The sequence below is a fragment of the Notolepis coatsorum genome (assembly GCF_963971535.1).
Source record: "Notolepis coatsorum genome assembly, chromosome: 12".
Lineage (NCBI taxonomy): Eukaryota > Metazoa > Chordata > Actinopteri > Aulopiformes > Paralepididae > Notolepis > Notolepis coatsorum.
The window spans coordinates 32,428,304-32,447,941 of NC_140176.1; the positions used below are offsets into that span (position 1 = coordinate 32,428,304).

Sequence of the window (19,638 nt, forward strand, 5' to 3'; positions counted from 1 at the left end):
TCATCTCATATCGATCGCAGGCACCTGAATCTAATCGTATCGTATTGTATCGTGAGAGACTTTGTGATATCGGCAAATATCGTATCGTTGTCCAAAGAATCGATATCGTATCGTATCATGATGAAACTGGCGATTCCCACCCCTACAAATAACCCTGTCCCACTGTCCCAGCTTCACACCACAAATAACCCTGTTCCAGCTTCACACCACAAATAACCCTGTTCCAGCTTCACACCACAAATAACCCTGTCACAGCTTCACACCACAAATAACCCTGTTCCAGCTTCACACCACAAATAACCCTGTCACAGCTTCACACCACAAATAACCCTGTCCCAGCTTCACACCACAAATAACCCTGTTCCAGCTTCACACCACAAATAACCCTGTCCCAGCTTCACACCACAAATAACCCTGTCCCAGCTTCACACCACAAATAACCCTGTCCCAGCTTCACACCACAAATAACTGTCCCAGCTTCACACCACAAATAACTGTCCCAGCTTCACACCACAACTAACCCTGTCCCAGTTAACCTTACACGCCCCTACGCTGAATATAAATACCAATGAAATATACCTGTAGAGCCAGTCCATACCTGGTTGAGGAGCAGCTCCAGTATCCAGCGCAGGTCTTCATCCTCTGATTCAGGCTGAGTGTGCGCCTGTCTGAAGTGGGCGTTCAGGAACGCCACGATGTCCACGAGCAGCCTCTCGTCCTCCACACAGGCTGGGCGCACCTGGAGGAACCTGCACGGGAGAAGGAGAAGGAGGGGGCGTGGTTGGTTCTTCTTCACTAAAAGTTAGCACGGTGAAATAATGTAGAAGAACAGAGACTGTTCTGATCGTAAGGTCTCACTCTCAGTTATATTAACCCCCCAGTAGTTGGGGCAACAGTGGCTCAGGAGCTAGAGCGGTTGTCTGGTAATCAGAAGGTTCCCGGTTTGATTCCCGCTCCTCCCGGGCAGCGGGTCGAAGTGTACTTGAGCAAGACACTTAACCCCTAATTGCTCCCGATGAGCAGGTTGGCACCTTGCATTGGCGCCTCTGCCATCGGTGTGTGAATGTGTGAGTCAATGTGTAAATATGAGGAACAGAAATTGTAAAGCACTTTGGATAAAAGCTGCTATATAAATGCACCATTTTCCATTTACAGTATTATAGACAAACAGTTATGGAACTAAACCATGTATAAAAACAGATGTCTTAGGTGCATGGTGTTAGGGGGATCCTTGACATGGAGAACTTGCTTCAGAGCAGCAGAAAAGGGGCGTCCCGGGGGAGGGGGGGGCTCCACAAACCCAATGCCCATTCAATCTCAATTGCAAATCACACCAAAACCATCTGGATGGCTACAGTAGATAGCACTCCGGGTAAGAGGAAAAACATGTTTTGTTTTTATTTGCGGTGAACCGCCCCTTTAATTCATAAGAGATCGGTGTTGGTCAGAAGCCTCACAATTTCAACCTTTTTTGTGAAGCAAAACCAAAAGGAAAAAACATCTCACGTTTCTCTGGGGAGGCTTTAATACTGTGAGTAGCAGAGAAAACAACAAAGTCTGTCACACTGTACAGCACCATGCAGTCACTCTATCAAGTAGCATGAGAAAAATAAATGCCACACTTACACCATGAACTGCTTCCCGCTCCTACAGCAAGTGTTTTAGAAGGTCATGAGAGACTTGTCATTCTGTGCAGTTCTCCACTCTCTCCTCAAAGAGAACACATTTCCCCCTGTATCCAGAGTGCTGTCCATCCATCCACATGGTTTCTGTGTGATTTGCGACAGTGGCTCAGGTGTCGATTTTGGCTCCTCCCGGCAGCACTGAATACTGAACGTTTAGGACTCCATCGGCAGTGGAAAAAGCGGTATCGCTACATCCTACTTAAAGGCGACAGTGACTCGGGAGGTAGAGTGGTCGTCTTGTAAAGGTTCCCGGTTCCATTCAGACTCCCCCCAGACTCCTTGAGCAAGACACTTAACCCATAAATGCTCCTGATGAGCAGGTTGGCACCTTGCATGGTCGCCTCCGCCGCCGGTGTGTGAATGTGTGAGTGAATGGGGGTGAATGTGAGGCACAAGTTGTAAAGCGCTTTGGACAAAAGCTGCTATATAAATGCACCATTTACCGGTACCTATTTTTGGAAATGCCTCTGTCACTCCACTACAATGGAGCTGAACGGCACTCTGCGTGTGGCGCTCAAAGCACTGAAAGAAATACGTTTGAAAAACTAAAAAAGCAGAAAGAGTTCCTATGTACACTTTTTCTTTTGGTGTTTTGAACATCCCCAACCGAGTGCCGTTCGGCTGCTTTGTAGTGGAGCGACGGCAGACGTCTGTACGGCAGATATTTCCAAAACTAGGCAAATCACACCAAAACTATCTGGATGGATAGATGGCACCGAATGGCTGTTTAAAGGCTCTACTGTGCTCATTTGCAGGACTTTTGGTATTTTTTATTTTTAAAAGGGAACAACTAGATCATGAATAGTTGAGTGAGTAGCGTTCCTCTGTGAGTTGGAGACGACACAGTAGTAAAAGGTGGTAATGGCTGCCATGACGGTCTTAAAAGCATTTCTTTGATGAGCTTTTGCAGTCTGCTGTGGACAGATAATTTCTCTATGATGCATGATAAATACAAAATGTAAAACTTCTGGAGGCGTCATTTATAATCAGAAATGTACAACAACGGTTAGAGAAATGTTCTTTTTTTAAATGATAGTTTATGCAAATATAATTTTGTCTCAAAGACATTTCTTTTTTACCTGGCTGGTGACTCCACATGTATCAGAGGAGGCATGTGATAGTCTACGCCCCAGACCGACAGTAGGGCAGCATGTGATAGTCTACGCCCCAGACCAACAGTAGTAGGGCAGCATGTGGTAGTCTACACCCTCCTCAGACCAACAGTAGGGCAGCATGTGGTAGTCTACACCCTCCTCAGACCAACAGTAGGGCAGCATGTGGTAGTCTACACCCTCCCCAGACCAACAGTAGGGCAGCATGTGGTAGTCTACACCCTCCCCAGACCAACAGTAGTAGGGCAGCATGTGGTAGTCTACACCCTCGCCAGACCAACAGTAGTAGGGCAGCATGTGGTAGTCTACACCCTCCTCAGACCAACAGTAGGGCAGCATGTGGTAGTCTACACCCTCCTCAGACCAACAGTAGGGCAGCATGTGGTAGTCTACACCCTCCCCAGACCAACAGTAGGGCAGCATGTGGTAGTCTACACCCTCCCCAGACCAACAGTAGTAGGGCAGCATGTGGTAGTCTACACCCTCGCCAGAAGGACAGTAGGGCAGCATGTGGTAGTCTACACCCTCCCCAGACCAACAGTAGTAGGGCAGCATGTGGTAGTCTACACCCTCGCCAGAAGGACAGTAGGGCAGCATGTGATAATCTAGGTCAACAGTAGGGCAATGCGTGACACGACCAGGAAGGGAATTGTCATAACGACTAAATTGGGGAATGGGAGAAAAATATAGAAAGGCAAAAAAAAAGGGATTATTAGTGGCAGACTTACCTGGTAACAGCACGCTGCCAGGTGAGGGAGCGGAGGATGTCCCTGCAGCCGCGAGCGAGGGCCAGTCTGTCAATCAACAGGTAGAGGCGGAGCCTGGAGAGGGCAGAGGTCACGGATCCGTGGCCCGCTGCCATGACGATGGCCTGGATGCAGTCCTGCAGGCCGGTGGGGAGGTAGGACGCCCGCAGGGTCACGACCTGGGCCTCCGACAGACTCAGGTCCTCGTGGAATCTGGGAAGAGGAAATAAAATGTAAGATTGATAGAAATGTTATGTTCATGTTTATTTAGGATTTCCTTAGAAACAACTATTCTTCCTGGCCTCCACACAAGACAAAATAAAATATAGCCATCACATGATGTACATTCACTCAGTTACAATTATTAATAAAAACTATTAAATTCAATTATAATAAAAAGATGATATGGGAAGTTCTCTCACCAGAATAACATTTTAACGTATAGTTAAGCACCACAGCTTCAGAGAATATCACATCATATATAGTCCAACCTGATTTATTTCTGAATAATTGCTGTTCTTAATTTATTTTTAAAACTGATCTTACTTGTAACCTAGGTTAAATAGTCTGTTCTAGTATGACATAGTTCTATACATTAGTTTTCTTTAGAGCATTGGTTTTAGGTTAAGGGTGACGTAAAGCGTTTTGTAAAAGCATGTCTCGTATCATAATGATGTCTATCATTTGCGTGTGTTACAGTGTCTCTGTGTACAAGTATGTAGGTTCTCTTATGTTTCTGATATATTGGATCAGGCTGTATGTTAGTATCTCCTCTGCCTGACATGCATCCCTTCCACACTGGCCCTCATTGAGAGTGAAGAGCCAGACGTTGGAATTCAGATAATTCAGGTCCCTTAACGATTCTTCTTCTGTGGTGACAAGACATGTCAAATTAGTCACAACCCAGGGGAGCACAGCGACAATCCCGTTCACATCAAACGGATGTTTGATCAGAAGAGGCCTGGAGCGATGATGACAAGTCTGCGGTGTTTCCTCCTCCGCGTGGGACAAGGGATTCTGGGTAATCATTAGACCGCTGTTTAGATCCAAGAATCCACAGATCGACATGAATCATAGCTGCAGTAGCAGCAAGCAGCAACATCAGAAAACAATGACAACAATAACAAAGAAACACTATGAAAATGAGACTGGAAGAGACACAGGTTTGATGGAATTGTGCAGCGGGATGAAGCCAAAATTGGAGAATTGTCCAAATGACATTACCTTATTATTGGAATGGGCCACTAGACCCGGCCTACGGTACACAAACAAATGATTGGCTTCACACTTAAAAGTGCCTAGAGTCTATACTGAACTTGGTAGATCTGCTTTTGGCTCCTACGCCCCTGAATCGTGGAACAACATGAAATTAAGTGGACTAGTGTCCATGGGTCCATTTAGAGCACAATCTGTAATTGTTTTTAAATTGTGTTTGAGTGTTTCAAAGGATTCTATTTTTCAAATACAAAATCGATTTCAAAGTACAATGTTAGAAATTGTTTTACACACAGGTGTTGGAGAACATTGGCTGACAACAAAGGAACAAAAACCTCTTATTAATTAGTATATGGTGCAACAAATACTGTATATATATTTACCATATATATATATATATATATATATATATATATATATATATATATATATCCATAACTGTCTCAATACACCTACATATAACCCATAACACTGTATGATGTACATGCTATCATACATGTACAATGCTGTATATACCATATAAAATATATATTTGTTCTTACCGTATATATATCTATCCACATCTGTTTGTGCATATAATCCTTTTTACAAAATATCTGTAGATACTATTTCTATATCTGTACATATCCCTTACCTACTCTTAGTAGTTACGCTGCTGGCCAGTATGACTTACAGCACTGTACTACCATAGTGTATTTATACCTGTATCACTGTATAATAATACTACAACTCTATAGATACATCTGATTAGCAGTATATTCAGTAGTACTAATTTATATTAGTCCGGCAGCGTGGCTATATGAGTAGAGCTCCAGACTCATGATTGGAAGATCACCGGTTCGAGCTGCGGTCAAGGCCGTTGTCGGAAAGTGGTATTGTTGTCCAGCAGGGGGCACTCTGTCCTCTGGACTAGTCAGTAACAATGCCCCTGTTACAGTGATAGGGACACTGTACAGCTGCGAGTGCCGTCCTTCGGATGAGACGTTAAACCAAGGTCCTGACTGAATTCGGTCATTAAAAGAACCCAAGGCGCTTACCGCAAAGAGTAGGGGGTTCCCCGACGTTCCTGGCCAAATTCCCAATCAGGTATCTGACATCAAGGCCACCTAATCATCCCTTCCCCTTAATTGGCTGATATCAATCCCTGTCTCCTGAGCCGTTCAGCCATTGTGTAGTGTGATGTGTGCCTGGTGCCAGTGTATGGCAGCCATTGAGCCTGTGCAGCCCACGGTTGGGTGCTATATAAATCTAATGAGTTATTATTATTATTATTAGTATTATATATTTTTTACCCAGTTTAATCACCTGTACATTGTATTACTATTGCACGTTCTTGTTACATTTGTACTGTGGTTGGACGCCAAACTTCTTTTCTTTCCAAATTTGAATAGAATCTCAAATTGAATCTAAAAGTATACGCAAGCAAAATCCTCACCCTGTAGCCTGAGCAGGTAGAATAATAAATAAAAAATAAACAATACTCAGTGGCGGTACCCACGACTGCAACATCTCCCTGTAGACTACTAATCCATCTTCGTGCCAGTCACAGTTAAGGCAAAGTCGCTCTCGAGGAGCGGATCCTACAGTAGGCGCACGTCGACGGATCGATCCATCTAGCACGTGGTTGGGACTCCTTCGTTTTAACTAGCCCCCCGGAAAGAAGACACGTTCGTCGCGCGAGGCGCTCTCATCCGTTTGCGTTAGGTCACATTAGAGGCAAATGAAGACGCATGAAGCACAGACGCCCAGCCTCTCGACACCGGGCTGGAGGAGACGCCAGCAAACACCAGCGAGATGGATAGGAGCCGGTCTCTCAGTGTCAGGATCTGAATATAAATATCTTGGCATTTGGCTCAATGAGAAATGTACTCTTAAATCCCACATAGCCAGTCTTGCTAGCAAACCAAGACAAAGAAAATTGGGTTATTTTAGAAACAAATCCAGCTGACCTTTGACTTGAAGAGGATTATTGAAGCAGTATTTATGTCGGTTTTGGATTATGGTGATGCAATTTATAGAAACGCTGCCCCTTCCAATCTTTTACCCCTAGACACGGTCTATCATTCTGCTCTAAGATTCATTACTGGCGATAATTACAGCACTCATAACTGCATCCTGTATGATGAGGTGGGTTGGTCTTCTCTATCAGAGAGGTGAAACAGGCATTGGTATCCATTTATCTTTAAGGGCATTGATGGAAAATTGCCATATATACCATACCATATATCACAATGATGCTAGAATGGAATTGTGGACCTTATCTGACCCGCTCAAATGATTGGCTTTACACTTAAGGTCCCACAAGTTCAGTCTAAACTTGTTAAGTCTGCCTTTTGTTTTGATTGGAATGATCAACCAGGAATGATCAACTCACACTAAAAATCAATACTCTATCAATACATAAGAACATGATCCCAAACCTCCCTACCTCAGGATGTAACTGTTTTTAATTTAAAACATGATCACAAACCTCCCTACCTCAGTATATAACAGTTTTAATTTAAGAACATGATCACAAACCTTCCTACCTCAGTGTTCTTAATTTAATCTTTTTGATTTACTCTTTTACTTGTGTTTTTGTCTTATTTAGGCAAATGTATTTGATCCCTTTTATATGTATTCAGAACTGTTTGAACTAAACAGTCCTGTGCTGAAACCTCAATGTCCCTATTCGGGTATAAATAGGTTTCAAATCAAATCAAATCAGGATCTGTTGCCTTATTATAGTAATAGGTTTTTTTTAGGGATGCCCCGATCGATCGGCCACCGATCGTTATCGGCCGATAATCAGTATAAATATGCGATCGGTGATCGGTGATAATGCTTTATTTTCGCCGATCGTCAAAACCGATCTTACTCTCTGTCTCAGTTCTGTCTCAGACACCGGGTGGTGCGGCGTCTGCTCATCCCTCCAGCCCCTCCCGCACGCATGTAAACACGGGTCTAGTCTAGTGGGACGGGAGGACGGCGTCTCCCTGAGCTAACGTTACAAAATGACCCAGTCAACTATTCACTTTTAGTTTAATACATGATGAGGCATTGTCTAACCGAACGGTATCTAGCCGGCTAGCTACCGATAGCTCCTGATATCAACAAATGCTCCAGCAATAGTCTAGTAGAGACGTGTATGATACTCTGTTAGCTCTCGTTAGCGCAAGTTAGTTCACTGTTCAAAACTAAATGTCCCATTGAACTAAAATATACTAAATATTAACGTTATATATCCGGCTAGCAGTAGCTACAGCTCCTGATATCAATGTCTTATAACACTGATTCGACGCGTATTCGAGCTGAGGGCATGTTGAATGTGATATGACCAAAGCACAGTAACGTTATATCAATAGGGACCATCTGCAGCGCAGGAGAATCCTTGCCGTAGCTCGAGGCTACTCGAGTATAGGGTCCAGGTGCAGCTCCGGAGAATCCTGGCAGTAGCTGGAGGCTACTCGAGTACACACAGACAGTGGAGCTTGTTGCGTGGTGGCGATGTCTCGCAGATAATACAAGTACAAGTCTAATTATATAATATATATATTTTATATAAAAAAATGTATATATATATTTAAAAAAAATAAAAAAATCATCAAAAACGATCGGTATCGGCCGATATGGCTCACGACGATCGGTGATCGGTATCGGTGGCAAAAAACGTGATCGGGCATCCCTAGTTTTTTTTCTTCTTCTTCTCTTCCAAATGACTCGGCAACAATGCACTGTCCATCTATGTTTCTCGGTAAATGTAATAAATCAGCAAAGAAATACGAAATACCCAAATCAATACTACGTATTCCCCTCTCCTCTTTATTCAGGGGATCTGTCGGTTCAATGTAAGACTTTTTAAGACCGTTTTAATACCATTTACATTTAGAGCCTAATGTAATACCAATTTCACGACCATACTAGCTAAACCACTACCATACAAACTCTCGCCAGATGCACAAAGCTCCCAGTAGCCCTGAAAAATACAACTACTTGGATACATAACACTTCTATTTATGTGACCCGTTACAGTCTAACCTGTCTTGTTAAGGAGCTCACGATTCCTCAGAAAACCCCAAAATGTCACGCAATTCAGAAATAGGTCGAAATGGAGATATTGCCAATTTCGAGTGCTTTGAAATGTTCTCTATGTCTCCTTATTTGCAAAACCTAATATGACTTGTAAATATGTTAATTATTGTTAGATTGTCCGACAGTATTATTTTCCTTGCTGTGTGAAAAATCTATAGCGTCTGAGGGGACGCTGTCTTAAGGGGAGTGGCTACTGGCTAAGTACTTTCTGTCTATGGTGTCGGAGAGGAGACGTACAGAAATGAGGAGAGGAGACGCACCAAAATCCATTCTGAGACAACGCTGCTCTCCTTCGCGTAATTCACTCACAGCTCGGGCTGTGGTTGTGGTAGAGAGATTATCATAATCAGGTTTTTATGCACCCGAGTCTCCCGAACACGTAGAGACAGCGTACATACGCTGAGCAATGGTAACTTTTGCGCAGCTACACCCTACCAGTGAATGCTTCTTACCTGGAAAATGTGTTAGGTGGGGGAGGGGTTAGGTGGCAAAGGCCAGTGGGTATTTGTAGTTCTGCATGCATCTTAAGAGAACAGCCAACAGCCCCTTTGAAGCTCTGTAGCTCAAAACGGGCTATTGTGTTATCATCTTTGTTAAATTAATAAGACATAGATTTAAATGTATCCGCCCGATTTGTACCAAGTGATGGCTTATTTTGAAGGTAAGAACCTGTACTTTCATTATAATGTAAATAAAATCGAAGCTTGCTTAACAAGACCCTATTATCTGTGCCTGGTCACATATTTCATATTATTTCATCTCCCGACAGCCGGGCTGCCCCCCCAAACGTGTTATACTAGTGCAAATTAAATGTAAGACTTTTTAATACCCCGCCGGTATAGTTATTGCTTTCAAGGCTTTCTTTCCTTCATGTTTTATGTGAGAACTAATGACCTGATTCTCTCCAGGTAGTTCAAACATTATTACAACACCCTTGGCATGTGTAGGTGGATCGTCACTTGTTGGCCAAGCTGCAATGGGGAAATTCACCATAATTTTCACCTAAATTCATAAACAAACCCTTACCTTACTAATCATAATAATCATAACTACCTACCTCATACTATAGTCTACCCATATAACTCTGTATGATAGTATGTATAATAATGCTATATACCGTAAAAAAAAATTTGTATCGAACAATACAATACATACATTTGAATATAATATAATCTTAACCCTAACCTCACGTCCCACCCTAACCTAAAATGGAGATGAAAAATGTAGCCGTGGCCTCGTCCCTGACCGCCAAGAACCTTGGTGTAGTCCTTGGCGATCGGCTGAACTTCTCCGCTCACATCACCGCAACGACCAGAACCTGCAGCTAGAACAGCTGAAACCCGACCAATCGTTCGCCATCGACTAAAAACACACTTCTTCAATCAATATCTGAAATGAAGAAAAAAAACTAACAAAAAACACCCACTAACCTTCTTACTGTCTTATACTACTGTCGTGGAAATATTATCATGTCATTATGGATCTGTGTTGTTTTATCATGTCATACAGCTTGAGTTTCAGTCCGACCAGATTTACTGGTTAATGTGTGTATGTCTCTTTAAGATTACTCTATCATTTTCTCAGTCATAACGAAGTTGCTGTTTCTACCAGCCATAGAGCCAGAACCCAAGGTCATGGGAACTGTAAGATGGAGCGCTGTTTTCCTTCCAGGCTTAGCCATAACATAGTCGTATTATTAATTTCTCTAACCAGCCATTTTGTTTTCTTCTACGTCATTTCATGTATTCAATTGTATGTCTGACCAAGCCTCTGGGTCAGTCCCCTGTCAGACGCTAGTGGGTAAACATGTCTGTCTCTGGCGGGTGACTGGCCTGGCAGCGTGGCCACGCTGTCATGAACTTTCTTTATTAAATAAACCTTTCTATTATTATTAATAATGACTCAGAATGATTAATGTAAACGGCTCATCGTTTGTCCTTTAATAATTCCCATTACACTACCATGCACTCTTCCTACTATACTAATATGTCTTTACTACTATGCACTCAACACTGCAGCACCCAGGTTTCAGCACTGTTTGATGAACATTGTTACTCAGTTGTAGGAGTTGTACCCTTACTGCTGACTTGTCATACGGAACTTGTAAGTTGATTTGGATAAACGCGTTCAGCTAAATGACTAAATGTAAATATAATACAAAGAAAATGTTTTCATTTTCTTTGCAGCTCGATGGTTCAGTGACCACCGTGTGGCTGTAGTAAAAAAAAATTAAAAAGGGGGGTGTGGTCTCACTCGCTGACATCACTGCGGACGCCCCGGAGCTCCTCCAGGAGGTTGTCTGTCCCAGAGTGCCAGGCGGTGTTCCAGGCCAGCTGCAGCTTGTGGCGGGTGGGGCGCAGGGTCAACAGGTCGGAGGTCGGGGGCAGGACGCAGCAGGACGGGCTGACCGCGTGGTGAGATGCCACCTGGAACGGGATGTTGTACCTGGGAGAGGAAACGGATCGGGACGTTCAGACGCTGTGTGGGTAAAATGATGAGGAGTGAACAAAGGGCTCTTTTGGCGTTAGCTGCTGTGGACATTTTCCTCTAAGGTCTCTGTTCACACCTCCCCCTCATCCCACCTCCTCACTCCCTTCCTCACACCTCACCTTTTGTCTTCCTCACCTTTTGTCTCACCTCACCTCCTCCAAACCAGGCTTTGTTATTCACACCTCCCCACGGCCCCCGGCCCCCACCCCCTTCTCCAGAGCCGCCACCCACTTCCCAAACCTTTTTCCCTCATTTACACGTCGAGTGTACATACAGAAATAAGCTAAATCAGCCATATGAAATCACACAGCATATAAAATCACAACAATAAGACAACAAGGCGAGACAAAAGTTTAAAACACGTACAACGTGATTGACAAAGGTTTTAAACTACTAAAATAAAATGTGTCTTATTTCTCAACCAATCAAGTGCTAAAATGAACACAACCACTGACAACGGTGAAAGACAAAAACACATTGTTCATCTTAGTGAATTGTATTTTTCGATATCAAGCCCTAAACGACAGTCACATACAGCGGTCCATTGCTTCAATTGACCTATCTTAAGCCCCGCCCTCTTTTCTTGATCCTCCAATCAATCATCCTCGTATGTCCGAGGGAAGCGACAGTTGTGATGGGAAGATCAAGGTGAGAGGGCGGGGCTTGAGATAGGCCCGTTAGCTCATTACCTCCGTATGACCGACACGGGCAGGGAGAACGGCGTGACGGCCACGTCGGCGCTGGATTGGTCCGACCTGAGGAGAAGGAAGAGTATCGACAAGAGAAATATGGAATCAAGTTCAAGTTTCACGTTTTGTTTTATTCATCACATATAAGCTACATGTACATTACAGTGAAATGCTAGGTTCCGTATGACCCTCCTGAGATTTTGCTTCATAGAGTAAAACGTAAAAGAGTAAAGACCGGGGCGGTCAGGTGGCGTAACGGAGATTGCGTTCGTCACCAACCCCGGAGCGGCTGGATTCGCCTGTTCGAATCCAGCTCACAGCTCCGGGGTTGTCACCAGATTGGCTGGCCGTTCACACTAATACAATTGGCAGTATTAGAGGGTGGGAGAAGCTGGCGGGGTGGGTCCGGGTCGTAAACAGCGACTCCTACAGTTCGGTCGGGGCGCCTGCTAAGCGCGGATAGGATCTAAGTTGGATAGTGTGATCCTTCCACACGCTACGCCCTCTCAGTGAGAATCCGCGCTGCCAGGTGAAAAGAAGCGGTTGATTGGCTGGACGTGTGTCGGAGGAAGCACATGGTAGCCTCCACTCTCCCAGACCGACTGTGGGGGGTAAGTGCGCAGCGACCAGGAAGGGGATTGGGAATTGGCATAACGACTAACATTGGGATGGGAGAAAATCGGAGGAAAAAGGGGAGAAAAAAAAATAAAAAATAGTAAAGACCAACACTATACAAAAAACAAAATGCTAAAATTTGGTAGAATCTGAAAACACAGAGGGTGAAAAAAAACTCTTACCACTAGGGTTGCATGATACACCGATACTAGAAAAGTATTGCGAAACCCAGCTGTTAAAAACAGTCCAATACACCATTTTATTAGTATCGATACTTTTAGAATAATAGCCTGATGTTGTACTTTCTATGAGTTGAGTGGATGCGTGACCGGAGCAGTGTGTGTGTGTGAGAGAGAGTGCATGCTTTGCGTAGTGGGCACGTCAACACTGCGTGTCGACACCGTTTATAAACAATGTTCCATGTTCTGTCATCTAATATTATATTCCATTACTTTTCCTGATATTTTAGGTTTTTGCCATGGTATTGTTTTAGAACCGATATTGTAATACTGGTATCGGTATCAAAGTCAACATGTTGGTATCGTGACAACACTAACTTACCACACATCAACTCTGGCCATGTCATCAAAAAGCAGCAGACACATCAACACTGCCGCTTCGCTGCCATTGCCTTTGTTGTCCTTCAGCAACAAGGAAGCTGCAATGATAAAGACACAACGCTGAGTCATAGAGGTGCTGAACACACTCCATCATCAATGCTGAATACACTTAAAATGTTTGTTTTTGAGTCTGAGCACCTGTGTGCCAAAATATGTTAGATATTGAACTGTAACAATATAGTTGTTGTTGTTGTTGTTGTTGTTGTTGTTAACCTTCAGAGTAAGTTATGCAGGGAAATGTGATTTGTTCAGAATATAAGTGTTCTGTGTTGCAGACAAAGCCCTAAGCTGGTGTTGAGATCATTAACGACCGTTACCCTGTGAACGTGCTACATAGAACACAGACCTGCATGACCTATATCATGGCAGTTAGGGTACCTTGTGTATACTGCACCTTGTGTATACTGTTTACTCTTACTCATAGTATTAGATTCAGATTAAAATCCTTTATTGCCTATATTTATTGTAATGTATAATATAACTGATGCTCATCTGTACCTTCGTTTATTTTCATATTTTTATATTCAGATCTCATGTTATTGCCTATATTCATGTCTTTCTACTATTACCCTGCCCATACCTGTACCTCCCCTCACCCCATGCTGTGATGATGCACGAATTTCCGCAAGGGGATCAATAAAGGCATATCTTATATCATATCTCATATCTTATCTATGGTAACATGAGCAAGCTAGTATGTTCATCCTCAAGTCAGACAAGACAGCTATCAAATGGAGGGCTGGATATCACCACTGATCTCCAGAATCGATTTGATTCAGGTTTAATTAAATTATTGTTGTTTATTTAAATTTTATTATTGTCCGGTCTTGATTTAGTTTTGTTTGCCGTGGGTGGGGGAAGGGACCAGGGGGTGAGAGAATTGCCGTGTGCTGTGGGGCATGTATCTGCTGTACACCCGTTTCTCAAATAAAAAGAAGTTAAAAAAAATTAAAATAAAGATTTAATAAAATTTGGTTAGGGGGGATATTTCAGTTAAGATTTTTTTTTTTTACTCAATATCCTATTCAATGCCAGGGACCCGTATGTTGCCGTTAGAAGGCCTAGTGCGACGCAGAGAGCGCAGTACCGGCCAGATTCTCCCAGGTGGCGGTATCGAGCTGCAGTAAACCCTGTTCCAGACCCTGTGTTACACCGAAAGGTTTTTTTTCCACAGATTTCCAGTAGACGGCAAGGCTAGAGGTTCAATCGGTCGCATCCAAACGTCTACGGGACATCTGATGCATATGCTGTGGTTGGTTATGTCGTGGGCCAAATGGAAATCGGATGGAGTAGATATCGATCAAACAATTGGAATATTATTTTTGGAATACTCCCGATCAAAGGTAAGGATCATCTGACGTAAATTCTGGCTTGATTGTGCAAGGTTTTCATACCGATCCAGCTGATCTGCATTTTTAGCGTTCAATACTAATGCCGTTACTAGTAATCAATAATCAGAAACTACTATCATGCATTCATGATGAAACATAATACCTACTGTATAGATTTGATTTGGGAATACTAGCGTGTATAGCCAAGAAACGCCAACGCAAATAGTAGAATTGGCCTATGGCTATTACGCAGCCTTTCAGGAATTACCCCATACCGCTGTAAACCATATTTATATTCACCATGGTATAACACGGGAACGTATGCATGGAAAATGATCTCTTTTTTGCATCTTGAAGAAGAAGAAACACAGTGTCAAATTACTATAATATTGAATCCATGGCTAGAATATAGATTTAGCTCTACAAACAAGGTCACGCAGTCATATCTTTTAACGCTTGGCCCAGCTACAGCGGCCCGCGTCTAATGGCTGGCACTGATTGAGTTAAAGATTGATCTGGGATTTTATTAAATAAAATTGGATTATTCAAATGAAGATCGATTTGAATAATTTCTTTCCTCAATCAAATGAGAGGTCAAGAAAATTGTACACGCGGTCACCTGCGTTTCAAGTTGTAACCAATAGATGTCACTGGCAAGTTGTCCAGCTAAGCCGCTCAGCCCCCCCATTGCTTAGTCCCGGTGGGGAGGCAGCGGAGGCAGTATGTAACACACCAGGGGGGAAACCCTACATGTGGACGTACCTCTGAGCAGTGGGAGGAGAAGGGGGGGTGCCCATATGGAACACACCAGGGAGAAACCATACATGTGGACGTACCTCTGAGCAGTGTGAGGAGAAGGGGGGGTGCCCATATGGAACACACCAGGGAGAAACCATACATGTGGACGTACCTCTGAGCAGTGTGAGGAGAAGGGGGGGGTGCTCTGCCAGCCTGTGCCTTAGGGATGGATCGGCATACGCCAGCTTTCTCAGGATGCACACACACGGCTCCAGGAGGCAGTCCACACTCTGGGGGATATAACACACAAACACACACACACACACACACACACACACACGCTACGTTTACTAACAAGGAATGAACAGACACACACACTCTCTTCTGCCTGTCTGTCTCCCTCTCTCTCTCACTCACACACACACACACACACACACACACACACACACACACAGGTTTCCCCACAGGTGTGTGTAGTGGTGGCAGGCTGGGAATATGCACTGGTGAGCAGTAGAAAGGACTCTACATAAAAGACCAAACATTATTAACCTCTTAAGCATCCGACGGCCCGACAGCGGGCCTCCACGCACTCACGCACACGCTGTGGGCACTTTGCGCTCGTCTGCCGGCTCGGGCTGCATTTTTCGCCGATCAACCAAAACATTGTTGGAAAGTTGAATTTGCTGCCTTTCGATCGTCACCTCACTCAACCTATTGCGTGCTTAGAGTCTCGAGTTACAAGACGAAATATCCGGTGAGCGTCATTTGACAAGCCGCTCGGGCGAGTGACCACGTCCGGTTGTGACCGGTCCTGAACTGAACAGTCGCTGCTAATGGTGAAAATTATTGACCACCATTGTAGCCAAGGAGCGTCTGCTCCGAAAGAGTCTGCTCAGACGAGCGCTGATTGCAAGGAGAAAGGGGCAGAAGAAGAGAACAAGCTCTTTGTTTTGACTTGTGCGTCTGAATGAATGGAAGTGGGCGGCCTTTGTGAAACACAAATTTGACGTGGGATTTTGATAAACTTGGGACCTGTACTACATAAGACTGCAGGCTACGGAACCGTTATGTTTTCCAGCTCCTACCTCTCAACTGGAACTTAAAAACAGGCATCTGGCGACCACTAAACAGAAATGTGAGTACACAAAACTTTTACCTCAGTGTGTTCAAACCTCTGTTACTCCATTTCATTAGCACTCAAAGTGAAAAAATAGCCCCATTTTTGCCCGATGCGAGGTCAATATGTTATATTGTATAAATCAATTTGGGGAATGTATTTGTGGTGGACCGGTTTGATATTCTGGTGGGTCGCCATAAATACATACATACATATATATATATATATATAGGAGATACTGCACACACACACACACATTATTGTAACGTATAATATAACCGATAGGGCATACAGACCCTCATCTGCACCTTTGTTTACACTAGGGCTGTCACGATTCGTCGACCATGTTGAAGTAATTATTGAAATTCTGTCGATTTGCATATTCACGATCGACGCATCGTATTGCTGTTACTTGTATGCCTTTTCTGCTGGAAATGGCAGACATTCAAAGTCATAACATGCGCAACGTGTAATCTAATTAATCACGTTAAAAATTACTTCTCTTAACACATTCTGCGCCACGCAGTATGCCCATCTTATACCACTCTCTGCCAGTGCTGTAACCCTATGAAGTGGCTCACCTTCTTTGCAGGGCTATAACTTTTTAAATATTATAGCTATATCGACATTACTATGGCCCATTCAACATCGGGTATCTATCGTTCCGGATGTGGGAACGTTATATTTTTCCATTCATACACGTGTTAGTACGGTCGTGAATATAAGTATGTTTTAAAAAAAAAATTATCCAGTTTTCCTGTTTTTCTCAGAATCTTTCTCCCATCCCAATTTTTTGTCATTATGCCAATTCCCCCCTCCCCTTCCTGGGCGTTGCTCGCATGTGCCCCCCACTGGTTGGTCTAGGGAGTCCTGAAGTCTATCAGATGCTTCCTCCGTCACATAGGAGACAGCCAGCAACCTCTTTTCACCCGCCAGCGCAGACTCTCATTGGTGAAGTGTAACGCCTGTGGTTGATGCGTCTGGATAATTTTTTTTCCAATTATTTGATGTCGATCTGCTAGATCCATTTTCCGTTTGTATGACGCAATAAACGCAGAAAGCATATTGATTCTTGCGTCTCGAAAGCGATCCCATGCACTTTAGTATGTATCCTGATCCACGTTACAAGATATTTCTGCCGGAGGATTTTCCCCGATGCACAGAGCGCCACATCCGGTTTAGAGTGGAGTGCAACTCGCCCGAAATCCACCAAGCAGCGGTATTGAGGCGTTGAAATATCAGACAGGGTCCAGCTGGCTCCCGGAGCCTTCCTGGATGAATTATGAATGCCAATAGCGAATAAAGGAAATAACTATCATAAAAACGAGTAAACTCGTTGTTGGCGCTATTCGATTGGCGGGCAATAACGAGTAAACTAGTTTTTGGCGCAAGATGTGTTAAACCACTATTCGTGATTCTGCCTAGAGCCAGGACTCGCCATTTCGCTCGCATTTGATAACTTCAACTCCAGCTGGAAGGGAGGGGCTGAGCCCGATACCCCCACCTTAAATTGAAAAAAAAAACATCTAGCTCTTCAGCCCTGCGTTCTACAGCCTGTGACAACGCCTCTTGCGAGTTGTGCTGTTTCGATGTAAACTCCACGAGCAACGTGGAGTATATTGTTTACACTGTCTATTTTTATCTTTATATTCAGATCTAATTTGATTGTCTATATGTATGTCTTTCTACTATTACCCTGCCCATAACTGTACCTTCCCTCCCCCCTCCTGCTATGATGCCCGAATTTCCCCAAGGGGATCAATAAAGGAATATATTATCTTATCTTATCGTATTGCAGGCGATGAAGGGTTGAGACGAGCCCAGGCCCCTGACAGCCCTCTACCTGCTCGCTGGTGGACAGAGGCTGTTAAGAACAGACCTGCTGGACCGTTGGTCTCTAATGTGAGCCCTGGGGATGATGAGCTGCACTAAGTGGACAGGACGTCTCAAACGCAGTGAAATCCTTTCCCCTCGTGGGACAATAAAGCATGGATGTAAAATGGTAAATGGACTGCATTTATATAACAGCTTTTATCCAAAGAGCTTTACAACTTATGCCTCACATTCACTCACACACTGACGGCGGAGGCGACCAGGCAAGGTGCCAACCTGCTCACCGGGACACTTCCGACACGCTGCCAGGAGGAGTCGGAATGGAACCGGGAACCTTCCGATTACCAAACAACCACTCTACCTCCCGGTCCACTGTCGCCTCTAAGTAGGATGTACAGTAGCGATACCCCATTTTCCACTGCCGATACAGAGTCCTAAACGTTCATTATCGAATACGATCCATCGCCGAATCTTATTAGATTTAGATACCATCCACTCACAAAAAATATTGAAATATAATAATTTTCTCCATTAGAGATGTAACATGATTTTATGTGATTTAATTTTATTTCATGTTACACACGTTTCTTGGTATAGGAATTTAGTATTGTGGGACATTTTCTGATACCGATTTTAGCTTGGTATCAGCCTGATATCCGATACCAGTATCGGTGCATTCGTACAATAAAGTAATTATTATTGATTTTATTATAATTAACCAAAATCAGGACAATTTATTTACATTCCATGTACTCCCATGAAAAAGAAACTATTAAATCAGAAAATTTTATCCCTCTGGATGTGATGTATATCCAGACAAGCAAGTGTTTGTCTGTAACCAGCAACGATCCGCCAACAATCAGCATGCACACAAACACATATATACAGTATATATATACAGTATATGTCATGTACTGCATACACTCACACACACGCAGACAAACGTCAAGTACCGCATACATTCGCACACATGCACGTATATCCATATATATATATCACATCACATCCACACTATAAATATATATATAGATATAGATCACATCCACACTATAAATATATATATATATATGGATATACATCACATCCACACTGTTTTTATGTTTTGTTTTTATTTTTGTCTAGAAACAATAGCCCTTCCGCTACGCATTCATTCATTTAGCTCTTTGCCGATGCCGCTTTCTGCTTTGTTTTGTTTTTATTTATTTATTTATCTATCGTTACCTTGTTGCCATTTACACTCTCGGTAATGAAAGCGATGACTTTGTCTGTTATGCCAAGATTCTTCAGCACAGAGTGCATTGCTGCGTCTGCGGGGAAATAAGGAGATAATTCAATATGCTGACGATACAACATTTGCATACTCCTCAAGGATTTAT

The 19,638-nt window shown here is 43.4% G+C and overlaps 2 protein-coding genes across 2 annotated transcripts in view; one reads left to right on the top strand and one right to left on the bottom strand.

The window, feature by feature from the left end:
- The window catches only part of dok6 (docking protein 6), a gene marked incomplete at both ends in the record, with an annotated part of 666,878 nt that overhangs the window by 402,782 nt on the left and 244,458 nt on the right, over positions 1–19,638 (top strand). The window lies entirely within an intron of this gene.
- Positions 1–19,638, bottom strand: part of rttn (rotatin) — a 213,431-nt gene that overhangs the window by 117,763 nt on the left and 76,030 nt on the right. Inside the window, exons 21-27 of the mRNA XM_084326661.1 lie at positions 19,484–19,569; positions 15,485–15,602; positions 13,185–13,281; positions 12,009–12,074; positions 11,083–11,274; positions 3,526–3,756; positions 599–749 (exon numbers count right to left, since the gene is read on the bottom strand). Coding sequence (XP_084182787.1) covers positions 599–749; positions 3,526–3,756; positions 11,083–11,274; positions 12,009–12,074; positions 13,185–13,281; positions 15,485–15,602; positions 19,484–19,569 — 941 coding nt within the window. The remainder of the gene's footprint in view (positions 1–598; positions 750–3,525; positions 3,757–11,082; positions 11,275–12,008; positions 12,075–13,184; positions 13,282–15,484; positions 15,603–19,483; positions 19,570–19,638) is intronic.